General features: G+C 36.6%; 3 protein-coding genes across 4 annotated transcripts; 2 read left to right on the forward strand and 1 right to left on the reverse strand.

Moving 5' to 3' along the window:
- Positions 1–138: 138 nt before the first annotated feature.
- LOC104806115 lies at positions 139–5,147 on the reverse strand. Its single transcript, XM_010530842.2, has 12 exons — positions 5,039–5,147; positions 4,818–4,918; positions 4,438–4,667; positions 3,982–4,149; positions 3,469–3,835; positions 3,241–3,384; positions 2,778–2,930; positions 2,562–2,681; positions 2,356–2,436; positions 2,062–2,211; positions 492–1,942; positions 139–409 (listed from the first exon to the last, which is right to left on the reverse strand). Exons 1-12 carry the CDS (start codon positions 5,112–5,114, stop codon positions 340–342), a joined length of 3,111 nt encoding a protein of 1,036 aa, XP_010529144.1. The 5' UTR covers positions 5,115–5,147; the 3' UTR covers positions 139–339.
- An 800-nt stretch (positions 5,148–5,947) lies between these two features.
- On the forward strand, positions 5,948–8,554 carry LOC104806116 (two-pore potassium channel 3-like). 2 transcript variants are annotated; one of them, XM_010530844.2, is made up of 2 exons: positions 5,948–7,305; positions 7,988–8,075. In XM_010530844.2, the coding sequence occupies exons 1-2, from the start codon at positions 6,152–6,154 to the stop codon at positions 8,046–8,048; spliced, it is 1,215 nt and encodes a 404-aa protein (XP_010529146.1). In that variant the 5' UTR covers positions 5,948–6,151; the 3' UTR covers positions 8,049–8,075. The 2 variants fall into 2 exon arrangements, with proteins under 2 accessions (XP_010529146.1, XP_010529145.1); XM_010530843.2 differs by lacking the exon at positions 7,988–8,075 and adding an exon at positions 8,077–8,554 and having other exon boundaries at positions 5,951–7,305.
- A 5,118-nt stretch (positions 8,555–13,672) lies between these two features.
- On the forward strand, positions 13,673–15,938 carry LOC104806118 (probable WRKY transcription factor 28). The gene is made up of 3 exons (XM_010530845.2): positions 13,673–14,387; positions 14,969–15,112; positions 15,236–15,938. The coding sequence occupies exons 1-3, from the start codon at positions 13,912–13,914 to the stop codon at positions 15,660–15,662; spliced, it is 1,047 nt and encodes a 348-aa protein (XP_010529147.1). The 5' UTR covers positions 13,673–13,911; the 3' UTR covers positions 15,663–15,938.
- The last annotated feature ends 1,615 nt before the right edge of the window (positions 15,939–17,553 follow it).

Genomic DNA, 17,553 nt, shown 5'->3' on the forward strand with positions numbered 1-17,553 from the left:
CGGCTCTTTGCTGCACTAATTACTTTAATTTATTTAATTAAGTTACTTAATTTATTACTCACGCTCAAGACTCATATAACCAAAAAAGAATTGGATGATATGATTGTCAGTCAAAAGCCATATCTCTAAGAAAAAGGCTAATTCTCCAAATGTTGCTACTACTACGTCAATTTCACGACTCTAGACGATATTCTTTTCGAGCATAATGTTAAATAAGTTCACAAGTACTAAGCTAAAACATATATATATATTTATATACATATATATATATATATATATATAATCACGCATAAAAATGCAGAGATACATCATATGGTGCAGCATTTGAACTAGTGATGATCAGCCATGGCTTCCAGTTGACTTGGATAGAACTGACGCATAGCCTGCTCCATGTTCTTGTCCCGACTCCCTACAAAGTGGATGATCATATTCTTAGACAGAGTTCTGAGGCTATATACATATGTACTTTGGTCTGGTTTGGTTGACCATACCTCTCGTCTGTCACTGTCCCTTTTTGGGAATCTGAGACACAGACAGAAAGCTTCTGCTCGTCTTGTCTTTCTTCCCCCTGCTGCTGCTGCTGCTGCTGATATTGGAGGTAGAGATGATGTTGTTGTTGTTGTTGATGTTGTTCACAGGATGGTTGCTGTTGTGGACATGGTTGCTGTTGCTGTTGCTGCGGCTGCTGTTGTTGCAGTTGCTGTAGCTGTTGCAGAAACCACTGTTGTTGTTGTTGTTGTTGTTGCTGCAGGAGCCACTGGTGTTGCTGCTGGAACTGAATGTGCTGTTGTTCTTCTTGGCTCTGCTGGATTGGCGACCGTAGGGCGTTCTGTTGTTCTTGCTGTTGGGATGGTGGGTGCTGTGGTTCTACTTGAGACTGTTGGAGCTGCTGGGACGTGAAAAATTGGTGTAACTGCAACAGTTGCTGTTGCTGTTCTGGAAGAAGATTTGGCAGATTCTGATCTGGCTGCTGCTGCTGTTGCAGCTGGGAATTCCAATTTGGTTGTGGCGGCTGTTGATTCAGAAGCTGTTGCTGTTGATAGTAGTAGTAATAGTAATAGTAATACTGCTGCCACATCTGGTTGTACCCTTCAGTACTCTCTGTTTGTCCTTGTTGCTCATTACTTTGCACTGCAGTCTGAGCTTGAGGGTAAGCAACAGCTGTTTGAGCCTGGACCTGAATCTGAGATGCAGACACTGTACTTTGGTTCTGATGATTCTGCAAGACAGAGCTCTGAGTCTGAGGGACTACACCCTGGTGCTGACCAGGAACCGGAGAAAACCTCTGAAACTTCCTCTGAGGATGTCTCTCCTGAGACCCGGGATTGGAATCTCGATGATTCTGATTCTGAACACCCTTAGGTTGGATCTCTATTGCATCTGATTCCCGACCTCCTGAGGGATTGGTCAAGAAGTAGGCTCTTTTAGTGACTAGACCATCTTTTGGTATGGGCTGACTACTGGTCATGTTGACATCTCGACGACCATGCTCATCTTCATCCTCCTTATATCCCAGTGATAGCCTCTCGAGTGACAGTTGAGATTCACACTGATCCTTCCGGGCAACATGTTCTTTAGGACTTTGAAGTCCTGTGGCCCGAGCATCAGGATTCAGCTGACTGTTAAGAAGGCCAGACTGAACAACACAATCGCCATGATCAGTGGCGGTGTTTTTGGATCGGACACCATCAGAGTCTACAGGTAACTCTTTCTTGTCTTTTCGGGGCGAAATAACCGGATTGTCAATGATATTGTCTGTTGATGACAGGTTCTGGGTCAAGCAGACAACATTTTCCCGTCTTCTCTGCATAAACCCTTTGAGCGGATTCTCAGAGACGGCAGGAAAAGCATATGCATTGAGCCCCGTAGAATCTGGGAACAATTTTGCATGCCGTTTCCATGCCTTCCTCACATCATGGATGGTTCCACAGAGGTCGATAAGCTGCTTCACGTTACACTAAATTCTTAGTAACAGAGACAAATTCTTTCAGACAATAAAATACGAAGACTGCTGCCTTATGGCCGGTGTTCTAAGTCATTAAAATGTAAAAGGGGCCTTACTTCCAAGTATAACTTTGATATATACTCTTTGTCTTGTGCGCTCAAACCACTCAAGGAATCTGACTGGTGGGATATTTCCTTATCAATGATAGAATCTAGCAGATCTATTTGCCGAGACCCTTCATGCGTCATTGTGAATCTTATAAGTTCCTGATAGAGTAACAGTTTACTGTCATGGTTAGAAGCTTCAGAAATTTGTCAAACGGAATCAAACATACCGTAGAGAAGTGGCACAGCTATATCGAGAATTGTGACCAAAATGTGTAAGGTTTCAACTTCCAGCCAATAACACACCTCGAGAAGTAATTTGCAGTGAGGTACTCTTTCAATGCCCTCCATTAGAATCTTTTTAGCAGCGTCAGCACTTTGAGTCAACTAACAACAGAAGTAAACTAAACTATCAGAGAGTTTGGCATGTTTTGGTCCCAGAATATCATAACATAACATTGTCTGAGCAATCACAATATATAAACCTCAGTAAATTCGGACACATTACTTACCGTGTACTTGAGGCGAGAAAAATGAGCATACAACAGCGGGAGGGTCTCCGAGTTTTCTTTCCCTGCAGAAATTTTCTCAAGTGCTTCTCTATACGTCTTATCAGCTGCTTCAAAATCACCCTAAAATGTCAAGTGAAAGCAAAATGAACAAGAATGCAAATATGAGGCCACAAACTCACTTTAAAACCAAAGATGGTACAGAGTTGCTTAGCTTACCAGGCGTTTTTCCATGTTAGCTTTCTTCATTACATTTTCAATGAAAGTAAAACCAGGCTCCTTCGAACATCGAGAAAGAGCAGCATAAGCAGCTGATACATTTCCTGTGCGTTCTTTGAACCATGCATCAAATAGATGGATGACAGATGCATTCTGCAACGAAGATAAATAAAAAACCATAGATTGGAACTTGTATAACGCTATCAGTTAGATAAACCGAAACACTGCTATTGAACAATCTGTATGACTGAAACCAAATCAAATTATAAAAGCCAATGCCATGGACCCATTTGGGTTATGAGGTAGGATATAACTAGTAACTACATGATACTAATTGCTCATTTCTTTGTTACCGTCACTTTTGAGTTTTGACACGCTCAAGGCTTACCTGAATAATATGGCATAATGAATAGCATGAAAATCACACAAAGAATTTGAGAGAGTCATAAGATCATTTATTTACCTTGACAAAAGTTTGTGTTGCCCGAGAAAGTGCAAAATTTGCTAGCTCCCTTCCACCTTTGCTTTCAACAAAATCCACATAGCGGATCCAGAACTCAGGATAATTAGCACATGGTATTAAACATCTCTCATAAAGTTTAACAGCCTGCAATAAATGAAAGAAAAAAGATTCACAAACAAAAAGAATCTGCAAGAGCAAAAAAGAACCAGAAACCAAGAGATACAATACCCAATCAAAGTCCTCATGTAATTCAGCAAAGTCCAAATATTCATGCCAGTTGTCCAGTTGATTTGTGTCGAGTGGCTTCACATGAAAATATAGCCTGTTGATTCGTGTCTCAAAGCTACTTATTTTTTCCGTCAACTGTTGTGTATCTTGAAATAATCGTTCTCCGATTGATAAATATGCCTGCAGTGATTTGGACATAACCGAGACATTGGAAGCACCCAGCAAATCTCTAACGATATTAGCAATATCATCATCGGTATAATGTGAAGGGTCTGCGTCTTCTTCAATAGGTACTGAAGAAAGATCTCCGCTGGCATTTATTCCACATTCAATCTCCTCTTTCAGAGAAGCTGCCAGAATTCTGAAGCTGGAAAAAAGTACAGAACAGATATATCAACAGAAGGTTCCTACAGCCACCACAGTTTATAACAGAACTAAAGACACAAAGGGAGTACAGTTTATAACAGAACACAGGAAAACAATAATTATAGAAACAGCTGCCCGAGGATATACCTTTCATAATAGACATGCAACTTTTTGGATGGATATCTCAGGGTCTGGAGGAAAATGTGAGCCAGTGAACTCCACTGCTGTTGTTCTGACAGAAATTCTATATATTTGTCCCGCAGAGCATAGCATGAGTAATCTTTTCCAACAAATGAGAGGCCCCTCTCAAATAATCTGCAAGATGGTTTTACATAAAGCAATTAGCTCCATAAGAAAGGAACGGATGGAGTAATAGAAGCAAATTACTAAGCTATCTAGAGCGTCAACCCATATGCATACATTGCATAGCAACATAAGCAATTGATTTGTACGACACAAACATAGTCATTGGCCATTGATGAAAGAGTATTAACATTAAGTTGGCCATTTCCTGTAACTTAAGGATAAACTAAGCATATTTTCCAGGCATACGGAAAAAATGAGGAAAAGAAAATATAAAGCTTACCCAAAATTCACAAATACCTACAAACATCAAGAGGATCTTCATACGCTGCTGCAGCAAAGGTGCAATAGTCGACCCATATGGGGACAGAATATGTTGCTGCTTCTACGGCTCTTTCGAAAACTTCAACAGCCTTTTCTACGGTGCATAACCGTATCTTGTGATAAGCATACCTCCTCCAATATCCATGGCAAAGAGGAAATCCTGACAAGAAAGCATCATAAACCAGACATAGCTTCTCTATATCATCCTGCAGTAATTACAAAGACAAAGTAAGCCTAACCCGGAACTGAGCCTAAGACCTTCGTCTATTCAGTAATTCATTACTAACCCTATAGCCAAACACCGCCGCAGAGTTCATGTCATACAGAGATGAAATTCAAAGTATACGAAAACGTACTGGAAACGATTTCTCGATCTCGGAGATAAGCCAAGTCGAATCATCAAAATGCAGTGCTCCGCTTGCACAAATTTCCTTTAGTCTATCCGTATCGACCATATCTGCAAACAAAATCGATCCAATGATTCATATTCCATCGTACTGGTTTTCCATAGTAATGGCGGAATCGCCTACGAGAGACCAAACTCAGAACTTCAACGCAAGAGAGAGAGAGAGTTTACCACAAGAGAAGTCTGTCGGCGGAGGCGGAGACATTGCTTCGCCGGCGGAGACGGTGGCGTTGGCAATGGCATCCATGGTCACCACTCAAGTTCTCGAATTGCTCAGATACATACCAAAGTAACAATCAAATTTTGTAAAACTAAGGGTTTCTCGTCGGCCCTGTTGAAGTATAAAGGCTAAGACCAATGGGCCGATTACAGGCCCATCACACACCAACGCCAAGAAAGCCCATCCAAATGATCGTTGTTCATCACCCCCTCCCCACGCGCCCTTCCCCACGCGTGTATTCATTCTCCGTTGCTACAAAATCTAAAGATGTTTAAACATTAAATGATACGTTGCATGGAATGAAGGATTTACAGACGTCAGACGGACGATTTCATAATTAGCATCTTATCTAAATCCGATTATAAATTATATAAACCCTAAAAAATCTTTTGAATTATATAAACTTGACATTCGCTGAATTTTAATAGTGTATGATTGTGATGCACCACCAACCTTCGTAGGGCTTGGCTGCTATTGCTATATTATTGTTATAAAATTTTATTATATGCTAAAGCACTACATGATTAGACTACATTATTTAATATTTGTGACTCGACAACATTTACACATTTAAAAATCAGATTATATGGATTAAAGTCATTTCCACGTTGTGTGGAAATCTCTGGAAAAAAAAAAAAAGAAAAAGAAATCGCGTCATGTGGAGATGCGGCAACTACACATCATGCCGTTTGTCTTCCTCGACCAGACGAAATCACGTTTTGTTCGTGATAAATAATACACCGTGGCTGGCTGGCTGTCATCCTTTTATTTCAATATTCAAAACTTTTTTTATGGATTTCCTAAACTTTGGCCCAACCAATTCAATCAGTATAAGAAATAATAATATAAGGAATCAATTTGAATTACCGTGATACAGCAAAACCAAACGGTCCATAAAATTCATACCTTGTGGCCTTATCCGATTTACTTGGCAAGCTAATCATTAACGTCGTCGTCATTAAAGTTTCGATTTTTCCGCCATTTCTGCTTCTTGTTCGCCATTTTTGCTTCTAGTGGGCTCTCGGGAAAAGTTTCTGTTTTCTGGTATTCCGACGACGACCCAGATGGCGAATGATGCCAATAACATAGACCCATTTCTGCAATTCATGATTAGCCCTAGGAAGAAGTCTCCTCTGCAGCTGTGTCCGTTACCAGAAGATGGCGAGGTCGCGATTCCGATGCCGATGACTCCGTCGGAGTTCAAAGACCGCCTAATCTTCGGTCCTTCCCCTCGCTCCCCGCGCGATTCGTCTTCCCTTGCAGATGTCCTCTCTCAGATACCCTCGCCGTCGTCCTCCGCCGCCGCATCCTTCTCCGATTCCTCCGCCGTCGAGCCGCTCCTCTCGCCGTCTCCATCACAACCGGAATCGTGGCTGATCGACCCGAATTACAAATGGGGGCATGGTTACCCTCTCCATCGGTCCAAAACCGCCCCGGCGATGGCCGTGATCTACGATTTGAGTCACCCAGTTCACGATTCCCAGAAAAAGTCCGATTCACGATCCGTTGTAAGACAAGCTTTTGCTCTGCTTCTGGTGTATCTTACTTTAGGGGTGCTTATATATTGGTTCAATCGTGATAACTACGTAGTTAACCAGACCCATCCCGTTGTCGACGCCTTGTATTTCTGCATCGTGACGATGTGCACCATCGGCTATGGCGACATCACGCCCAACAGTACCACGACAAAGCTGTTTTCAATCTTGTTTGTGCTTGTCGGGTTTGGGTTCATAGATATTTGGCTAAGTGGGATGGTTACATACGTTCTTGACCTGCAAGAAAGCTATATGTTGAAGGCGGTGAAGCCAGGGGACGAGCGAGACAAGGCAAGATCTTACATAATCGATGTGAAGAAGGGGAGGATGAGAATTAGGTTGAAAGTGGGATTGGCTTTAGGCGTTGTGGTGCTATGTATTGGATTTGGTGTTGGGATTATGCATTTCATTGAGAAGCTCGGATGGCTGGACTCTTTTTATCTGTCAGTTATGTCGGTTACGACAGTTGGGTATGGGGATCATGCCTTCAAGACATTGCCCGGCAGGCTTTTTGCAGCGATATGGCTGCTCGTTTCTACATTAGCCGTGGCTCGAGCTTTTTTGTACTTGACTGAGGCGAGGGTGGACAAGAGGAACAGAAAACGAGCAAAGAAAGTGCTTTGTGAGAACATGACAGTTGCTCAGTTCTTTGCTGCAGATATCGACAACAATGGTTGCGTCAGGTATTGACCCCTTCTCCTATCTACTTTCATATATGATTATGAGGGCTCTTTTGGATTATATGAATCTTTACTGAATTTGCCCTTCTCTCTGTTTTTGTACACTATTTCAAGATGTTCTGAATTCTGATCTTGCTGATTGACATGATCTGTTTTAGATAATGAAAGATCGGTATAACGTGGTTACGATTTGCGAGGTTTGATGCGTCCATTACCATTTCTTAGGATTCATCAGAATGATTGTCTGTAACGTTGGAAACTAAAACATTTGATCACCAGAAGTTGGGGAAATTCTTTGAGCTGCTCGAGCTCTTGAGTTCCCACCCTTTTTCTAGAACAACGATTTTTATCATCTTTCTGACTTCAGGTTGTCTGAAAATCTGGAAAGTTCTGGCATCTTTTTCTGTTATAAAGTTTCAGACTTTGCTCACAAGGAACCGTTCGTTCCCTTGTAAGGTTCGAGTTCGTTATATCGTAAATTTCTCAGAACTTTTTGGCCCATGAAAGTCAGATCGCCCGAGTATTTGTAGATTTCTTTCTGGCCATTTCATGAAACTGTGCATGCCTACTTGTCCTTACATCCATGAATGATCTGGCTCGTCTTTTCGGGTTTCTCTGTTTCGTTAGTATGTAGGGTTCAGATAAAGTCTTTGTCTGACGGTGAGCATTGTCTTATTTGGCGAAGGAACGAGCGTTTTCGCCTATTGGGTGTTCCGAAAACATTCCAGATTTGGTCGAAACGATAATATTTTCTGGGGATTCTTTCATTTGCAGCAAGGCAGAGTACGTGATATACATGCTGAAGGAAATGGGGAAGATAAGCGAGAAGGACATAACTCCGATCTCAAGCCAGTTTGACAGGCTCGATACCAACAACAATGGCAAGATCACTCTCTTGGATCTCGTGGAGTGCAGCAGCCAATGATTCATTCTTGTTTATCTATGATTCCACATCGCAACTGAGTCATGATATGATGATATGATGATGATGATGATGATGATGATAGTGGCGGTGGTGATGATGATGAAAAGAGAGGTCTTCAGCTTCCTATGATGCGATTTGTTTAGCATGATTTCACATCATAATTCATCCTCGTTCCCATGATTGTGATCATGAGGAGGGGGAGGCGGAGAAGAAGAAATTTTGGTTTTCCCGGTTTCATGATCGGTTTGAAGTTGTACCAAATCGGTCTATACCCGGTTTTCTTAGGTATAGTAGGTTTGGTGATCCCAATACAGAGATTCATTTTTATCTACTTCTCCGGGTGGGCAATTCGGTTCGGGAATTTAGTCCCGAACCGTACCGAACCGATTAATTCGGGAACGGTTCGGTTCGGTATTATATAAAAATACCGAACGGTGTAAGATTTAAGATACCGAACGGTTCGGGAACGATTCGGTTCGGTTCGGAAAATACCGAACGGTATTTCGGTATTTGTATTTTTTAATTAAAAAATATTTAATATTAATAATTAATTATGATAATTACTAAATATTAATAAATTGTTTACATCATGTATTTAGATTTATGTTTATTTTATTTATTAATAATAATTAATAGTGATATTTATTTTGTTTAACATTATCAAAGTTCAATAAATTATTTATTTTTATTAATTTTGATTATATATAATAGTAAGTTATCTATATTTTACTTTATAAATATTTTATTTTTATCTCTTTTTATTTATTTTTTTTATATTATATATATTTTATTTTATTGGTAAAAAAGATTGATTTCTAGGTATATAATATGATTTTTAAAACGTAATTTAAAGTTTTGATCATATTTATAGAAAATTTTAAAATTATTATGTTAAATTTCTTTACGGTTACATCAAATTTAAAACTTTTATTTTGTTGTCTAAATTATTATGTTGGATTTTGTTATTTTTATATTATATGAATTATATGAACCGTCCCGAACCGTTCCGAACCGTTTTTATTTCGGTTCTTATTTGGTATTTTTTTATTAGTATCGTTCCGTCCCGAACCGTCATAATACCGAATCGAACCGAACCGAATAATATACGGTACTAATTTGGTACTAATTTTATAATACCGAATAAACCGTTCCCGAACCGAACCGTTAAAATTCCGAACCGAATCCCAAAACGCCCACCCTTCTCGATTGTAAATTTCGTATTAGGGTGTAGGGTTTTTTATGTACATAGAAACACACATGTTTTTTTTTTCGGAAAATAGCTTTTCTATATTTACATTCACACATACAATATATGTATATATATGCTTATGCTCTCACAGAAATAGTGCGTGTGTGTACGTGGAATTAGTTTTCAAGTGTTTCATTTTCTATATTATTAAAGTATATTATTACCTTCTGAGTTTCACAATTTTGATTAAATTTAAATTTGAATGGAGACGCAAACAATTACTTGATATATTTGAGAGTGTTATCAAAGGCTTCGAACGCTTAAAATTGTCACAACGCCACACGATTTGTATATTTGTAAGTTTAAAATTTTTAAATTATCGCAATTCGATAATGTTATAAATTTTAATATATAAAAAGGAACATGTGAAAGAACATAAAATACAAAAGATTCCTTTCTATTCATGTTGTCACGCACCTAACAACAAACCTGCCCCAACTTTGATGTTTTAAAGCAAAGGTCAACAATTTCATTCTCTTTTATTCATAATTTAAAACCAACACCGTATATATCGTGTGAATATGAATTTCTAAATATCCTTCACAAATAATTTAAAACCAAAACTCAAATTTGGATGGTCTAGTGATAAGAGAACATGCAAAACATGCTCTCACTCTAGATTCAAACTTAAGCGTGGGGAGGGCATTCACCTGGGCTTTCCCGATCCTTATAGGAGATGTAGTCGGATCAAAAGCCTGCTGAACTTCCGGATTATAAAAAAAAAATATATATCGTTTTATAACGTAGGGTAGAAAAAATTATAACAATAAAATAAAATAATAATAGTAACGTATGCATATGGTTCTAACCATTAACTGCCTCGGCATTTAATTAAGATTTGAATAAATGCTACGTAAACGGTAAATCCTAGTGCATGTTAGTTCATTAATCACTCGCATCGATCTTGATGACGTGAAATTTACATTATCGCAAGAAAAAAAAATCATTTATTGGGTTCAAATTTTTTTTATTAATTGTTCGATTTGTATGATCAAATTATTAATCTATTAAATTTATACTTATGCAATATATAATAAAAAAAAATATTTCATGTATATCGTGGGACTTTTGGACTAGATTAATAATTTATATACCAACACAAAATGTGTGAAAAATAATAGAGTTTATCAAATATTCCTACTCAAGCAAGAAACTAGCTTTAAAAGGTTAGGTATATGTCCCACAAATGGGTCATACAATTCAACTATGCACATATATAATGTAGGCAAGGGTCCACGGTCTGCCTAAGGGTAATTTTAGGAGACGGACCAAATATTAAATAAATAAGTTAATTGGGACTCTAAATAAGATTTTATAATTATTTTAGAATAAGCTTTTTTGGATATCATGATGCAAACAATTAGGCACAAATTACGGCGACCATTTGTGGGAATATTATTTAGGTTTATTGGCAATAATTATACGTTAGATTTATAATACGGAAAAATAACTTATTTTATTTCGATTATATAAAAAGTAAAAACAAATGTCTTTGTAAGATGGGGATCATCAATAGTAGAGTTGCATTTCTCATTTTCATCTTTCCGAGAAAATCAATTTCATCATGTTTTGCCCTTTTTATTTTTTGTTTGACCAGAAAGAGAGTCCCAATCATCGGAAAAAAATATTAAAAGCCTATTTTTTTGGTACAATGTTTGTGAAAATTAAAAAAAAAAAAAATTTATAGATGGTTGGTATTTACGGAAAATCCGTCCGCAAACAAAGGCAATTCTGTCCGGAAAAGGAATGAATAAATTTCAGACGTAAAACTCATTTAGATACGAGTTTGTCCGAAAATCCGATCCCAAATATATGAAAGTAATGGAAATATTATCTAATTTTAAAAACTATAATATATATATATATATATCAAATACCAATGTTTTCATATCGAAATACGTATGTTTCCAAATGACAATATTTAAAATATATGTATGTACATGTATCATGTAATTTTGATCTTGTAATATTTAATGTTTCCAAATGACAATATTTAAAATATTTCCTTTTATTTCTATTTTCATGATTTGATATTTTTATTATGATGATTACGAGGAAACCAAATATTTTACTTTGACCATATGGAAAGCTGATCTAATTTGTCTCGTCGATTAGGAATTCCACCTATTCATAGCACACCCTTTTGCAAATAGCCCCTTTTTATAGTCGATGAATATATATATATATATATATATATATATATATATATATATATATATATCGTAGAAATAGATAAAATCAATTGTATATGCATACATATACATACACACACACACTTATCACATCAAAAACATCTTGTTTTTTACACTAAAAATTTGAATAAAATGAAAATCATTTCATTTTCCACGTAAACTGCTTCCCCATCAGTCCACATTACTCCACTATTAAAGACTTCATATTATATAAAAAATGCATTTATATGTATGAGCAATTACGTAATTTAAATAGCATGGTTGGACCGTTTATTCACCTTTACACCCGAGGGAGAAGCTTTAGTGGGAAAGGAGTTTGAGAAGGTGTGCTGACGTCATGTATCCATCAGCATAAGTTAACCCTCGGTCATAATTTTTTTTTCTTTCTCGAACATTGAACTTTCTTTTGGAATTTATTCTAAATTTTACAATGGATTTAACATTTAATGGGTTTGTGTTTAGTTGTTTCAATCCAGATTCGAATTTTCACTTAGAAACATGTATTTATATAGATTTTTCTGATCTTTTGGAAAATATATTCGGATAAAAAAATCTATTAAATTTTCAGATTATCAAAAAATAAAATTTGGTGCGAGCGTCAATAGTTATATAGAGTGAAAAGATATTTTACATATTTATTTTTTTATGATTTATGTTAGTCAACATTTAAAATATAATATGATCATTTCTTTGGATATCTTACGTTTGGATTATATTGCTATACATGCGATTTTTGTTTATATATGATCAAATTGGTAAATAAAAAATAGTAAAAATTAAAGCGAAAAACTAAATTATACTGTTATGATTGAAGATGGTTGATCCTAAATTTTAAATCATGATATACAGAACCCAAATGTTATTTTAATAGTATCCGATTTAAAATCTCTATAAAACAAAATTATGTCATTTATATAGTATCTTAACAGTTTAGATTTTTATTTTTTAGTGCCAATAATATGATATATTAATTTTTTAAGAGTAGGCAGGGGAGGAGGAGGTTTCGCACGTGCCGGGTGATGTGTCGGCTACGGTCAAGTGCCGGTGCCAGTAATTACACGTGGCAGCCTAATACTCCCAAAACAAAACCGCTTTTTTTTTTAAATCTTTTTCCCGTTTGAATCTTTGACTGTCTCTTTCCGTCTCTGATGACCGGAAGACTGATTATCGCCGGTACCCGGTCACCAGTAAGCCCTTAGTCTTCGCTGACTCCTTCAATTACGTCGCCTACTTTCACGCGCTCTGTCTCCGCGCGTGCTTCTCACCTTCATTCGCCACAAATATTAACACCGAAACAACCCAAAGGCAAAGCATGAAACGCTACTCATTAGAAAATTTATTTTGTGGAGACAATTTTTTATAATAAAGATCAAATCTTTAAACAGTTAAACAAGCTTTTATATATAAGCATATATGATTTGTGATATGCATGGCTTGTAATGAATTAACTATTAAATTATGGTGCAATAAGTGTGTGAGTATTAAGATTATTTAAGCATTAATTTAATGAAAAAACATTTAGAGGCGTTAAGCATTAAGATTAAGAAACATAGTTTTAGCATGTTTCCTCACTAGAAGCCATTTTTGTACTCTTTCCACCAAGGGGGGGATGGAGAAGTGATTTTGTCAACTTATCCTTTATGTAAAAGTTTTTATTGCAAAGTCTCATTCAAAGCCCAAGACCCTAGAGCCACACACACACACACAATATATATATATATATATTACAAAAATAATAATTACATTCTTTCTCTCTATTTTTATCTGTTTCCTTTTTTTGGCAACACTGAATTTATAATGGTAGTAATAGTAATAATAATAATATAATAATCGTGTCTATATATCTTTCCAATTTTTATGTTCACATTGTTTTTTTAACATGCTCTCGTTTTCAAAATTGGAAAAATCTCCGTCCTTTTATTCTCTAGAAAAATGATAATGGAGAAGTCCTTTTCAAAGATTTATCACATGGTTTCAATTCACATGCAAAATGAGATTTTGTATCGCCATCTATATTGCTTGGATCCATATTCTCAAAATCAATTAGCCCAAAAACTATCCATCTCTCTCTCTCTCTCTCTCTCTCTGTTGGAGTTTCAAAGGGCATAAATAAGGGACAAGCGAAGACCCAAAAGTCTACCACAAATCAGATCCCATAAACCTAAACCAATTTAAACTTTTTCTTCTTTCTTCCTCCTTCTCCTTCTTCTTCCTCTTCTTAGTCTCGCTGCTGTTATTCTGTCATGTCTAATGAAACAAAAGATCTATACAGCTACCCATATGCTTCATCGTACCTGTTCGAGGATGATCATAGTTACAACCACAAGATCATCAACCCTCTTGATCATCATTTGGTTTCAGGGCCTTCGGCCTTTGGAAACAATATCTCACAAGGGTTCGATCCATCTTCTTACACGACACTAAGCTTCACCGACTGTCTCCGGAGTTCACCGACAGCGTACGAGTCGCTCGAGAAGGCTTTCGGGTTGTCTCCCTCTTCCTCCGAGGTTTTCTCTTCCATCGATCAAGGGAATGTTTCTCACCAGAAGGGTAGTAATATTGGTGCAACTACTGAGAGCACGACTAGGGTTTCTGTCTCTTCTAACTCTTCGAGTGAAGCCGATCGTCCCGATGAAGATTCCGGCAGAAGCCGCCGGAAGAGGGAGGCGGTGACCGGAGGAGGTGAAGAAGACCATGGTGGAGAAAATTCCAAGAAAATGTAAGTTCTTTAAAAAAAAAAAGTTTACCTTGATTAGAAAAAGATAATTTAGATTTCACGTATCCTATACTTGTAATATGTTGTCTAAATGCTTAAATCCGATACTTAATTACTTCATAAAAAATTAATAGGCTTTTATTTAACGGAAGAAATTAATGCAGCATTTAAGCGGGCCAGATCTTTAAAAATATTATTGGAGATTTCTTGGCTTAGTTCGCCAGACAAGATTCTAGAATTCAAATGAAAATTGTTCACATTCTTGGAAATACTCCTATAGTAGGAAAAAATATTTTTTAATTTTAATTTTTTTTAGGTAAATATATATAAAAAAAATCATTAACGAATCCAAACGATCAAGCTGTTTGAGGGACAGAAACAAAACAAGAACGTTTTCCTCGCTAATCTTGTAGAGTTCAGTTACGTTACGTTAAGTAACAGCCAAAGATTGGTCCATTTCGTTACATAATAACGTTTTTCTCGCTAATCACTTTAATTATTCATTATAATCCATGTAATTATTTGGATCGGCGTTCACAATACATGCGATTAATTAAACCGTATCGAATGATTTGTACATTCAGAGGTAAAGCCAAGAAGAACGAGGAGAAGAAGCAAAAGGAACCGCGCGTAGCGTTTATGACTAAGAGCGAAGTCGACCATCTCGAAGACGGTTATAGATGGAGAAAATACGGTCAAAAAGCCGTCAAGAACAGCCCTTATCCCAGGTATATATACACGTATACATACGTATATTCACAAGACTGTTTAACTATAGTACGTATATACGGAGAATATATAGTGTAGGTCCGCTGTATATAACCGTTGTAATCCGGAATATATATACACAGGAGTTACTACAGATGCACGACGCAGAGGTGCAACGTGAAGAAACGAGTGGAGAGATCGTACCAAGATCCGACAGTTGTTATTACAACCTATGAGGGTCAACACAACCACCCGATTCCGTCCAATCTCCGAGGAAGCTCCGCCGCCGCCATGTTCTCCACCGCATCTTATTACTCATCCGCCGATCCCAGAACCCTAGCCCACGATTTCTTGAGGACGTCGTCGGCTAATTACTCCGGCGGAAATCTCGGCGGCGGAGGTGCGGCGGTGCTGATGCATGGGTATGGTCAAAGTCAAAGTCAAAGCGGTGGTGGTAATAACAGTGTGAACGTAAACCCTAGTTCTCAACAACACGCGGGGTACCTACAAGGCAGTGATTATGAGCTTTTGAAGGAGATCTTTCCTTCTTTCTTCAAGCACGAGCCTTGATGATATTTACTTTCTATATACACATCATGTATTCATATACATACATATATATAGAGATAAATATGAAAGGAGACTTTCGATATATATATATATATGTGTGTGTGTGTGTAATGTTTTCTTTTTTGTTTCTTTTTAGCGTGTAGATATATAATTAGCTGGAAGAGGAGGGGAAAAAAACTTGTGTTAGGATTTTGATTATCTTGAGAGGATTCTCCCCACTTTTTTTATTTTATGATTTTTTTTTCCTTTTATGGGCATTTCATCTGCATGGTATCATCATCATGTGACATGACGTTTTTCCCGTATTTTAATATCATTTGTAGAAGCAGATCCGTGATGGGTCTTTCTTCCTTTAACAGCGAAAACGACATAACTTTTTACGAGATTGATCTCCATCTAATGTTAATTTTCTCATGTTTTTTACACGCGTAACACATAATAATGGATCTTATATTTACATATTACCGTAAAAATTCAAATTAAATTTCAGTAAAGAATTTGGGAAATTTGGAAATATATGGATTGTATTGTATCTGCCAAATATTTGCTAAAATCCGCTCGTTGATATGTCAGCCACTTTGAACAAACAAAAAGGACTGCAGTTGATTTAACAGTACTTAACAGTAATTTCTATAATAATCTTTAAATTCACAAATAAACAAATATTAGCTGTTGATTTATCCAATAAACTCACCGCGTAATTTTCTTATAATGTGTTTTTTTAAATAGGTGTACGCGATTTTTGAATATTATTGAATAATCGGTTGAAGTATTTGTATTTCAACTCATATAAAGCCGGTCAAGGGTTTGACTCTCGATTATGTACAAACGTTATCTTTAGATGTCCGATAACCGGGTTCAATACGTACCCTAGTATTCATTCTTAGGTCGGTTTAACCAAAATTAATTTATAAAAATAACAAAATTCACTTATATTTTTCGGCTATATACGAACAACTCAAACGACAAACAAAACAAGTTGAGTTCTTCCTTTTTAAGATAATGGACCAAAAACGTTTGTCGTCTTCTGCTCCAATCTTATCCACGGACCACAGTATAGGATATGCACCAATTATTAACCCCCACATAAAATACATAATACATGCGTACGTACGTACATCACACAAATACTTTCATTCGTACATATATACGTATATGCATACGCACATGCAAAATTTATGAGTATTTTATGCCATGGAAGAAAACCAAATGACTCAATTATGACAATTTATCGTTCCTGTGGCTTTGGAAGTGGACATTGCTACGATGGAACTGGAAAGCGCTGTTTGAAATTCAACCGATATGTCTAATCTCCAAACCTGTTTCCATAATCTAACCAATGGAATCGATTGCGTTATTTTCAGACAAACTATATCCGTATATCATTATGAGTGCCATGATAATTAATTAAGTCCATTGAATTCTCTCAACTAAATGTGTCTATGATTAAATGTAAAGTTATTGTACACATCGCTTTATAGCTTTCTCAAATAATTCGCCAATGGGATTGGTATTACTATTTGTTGTTGCATATCATTTATTATAAGATCTATTTTTATTTATTTTTCATTAATAATGTGGTAATAAACAACGAACTCAAATGCTAAGAACAATTATGATTTTTTTTAGTATAGACAGAATGACTCAGCATACATATTTAATCAGATTTCATCAAATGCCGTATCGAATCATTTGTAAATCAATATATATATATATATATATATACATGCGTTTTAAATTATATATAGGAGTGGTTATGTCATTCTATTTCAGTAACGTAAATAATAGTGTTATTGTGATAACGATGTGTTGTTGGGTCACTACCAAATTTACCTAACAAGACTCGAAGATGACGAGGAATCCTAAAAAAAGAAGCAATCTTCAGATCTTC

Source organism: Tarenaya hassleriana, unplaced genomic scaffold (assembly GCF_000463585.1).
Source record: "Tarenaya hassleriana unplaced genomic scaffold, ASM46358v1 Cleome12, whole genome shotgun sequence".
NCBI classification, from domain to species: domain Eukaryota; kingdom Viridiplantae; phylum Streptophyta; class Magnoliopsida; order Brassicales; family Cleomaceae; genus Tarenaya; species Tarenaya hassleriana.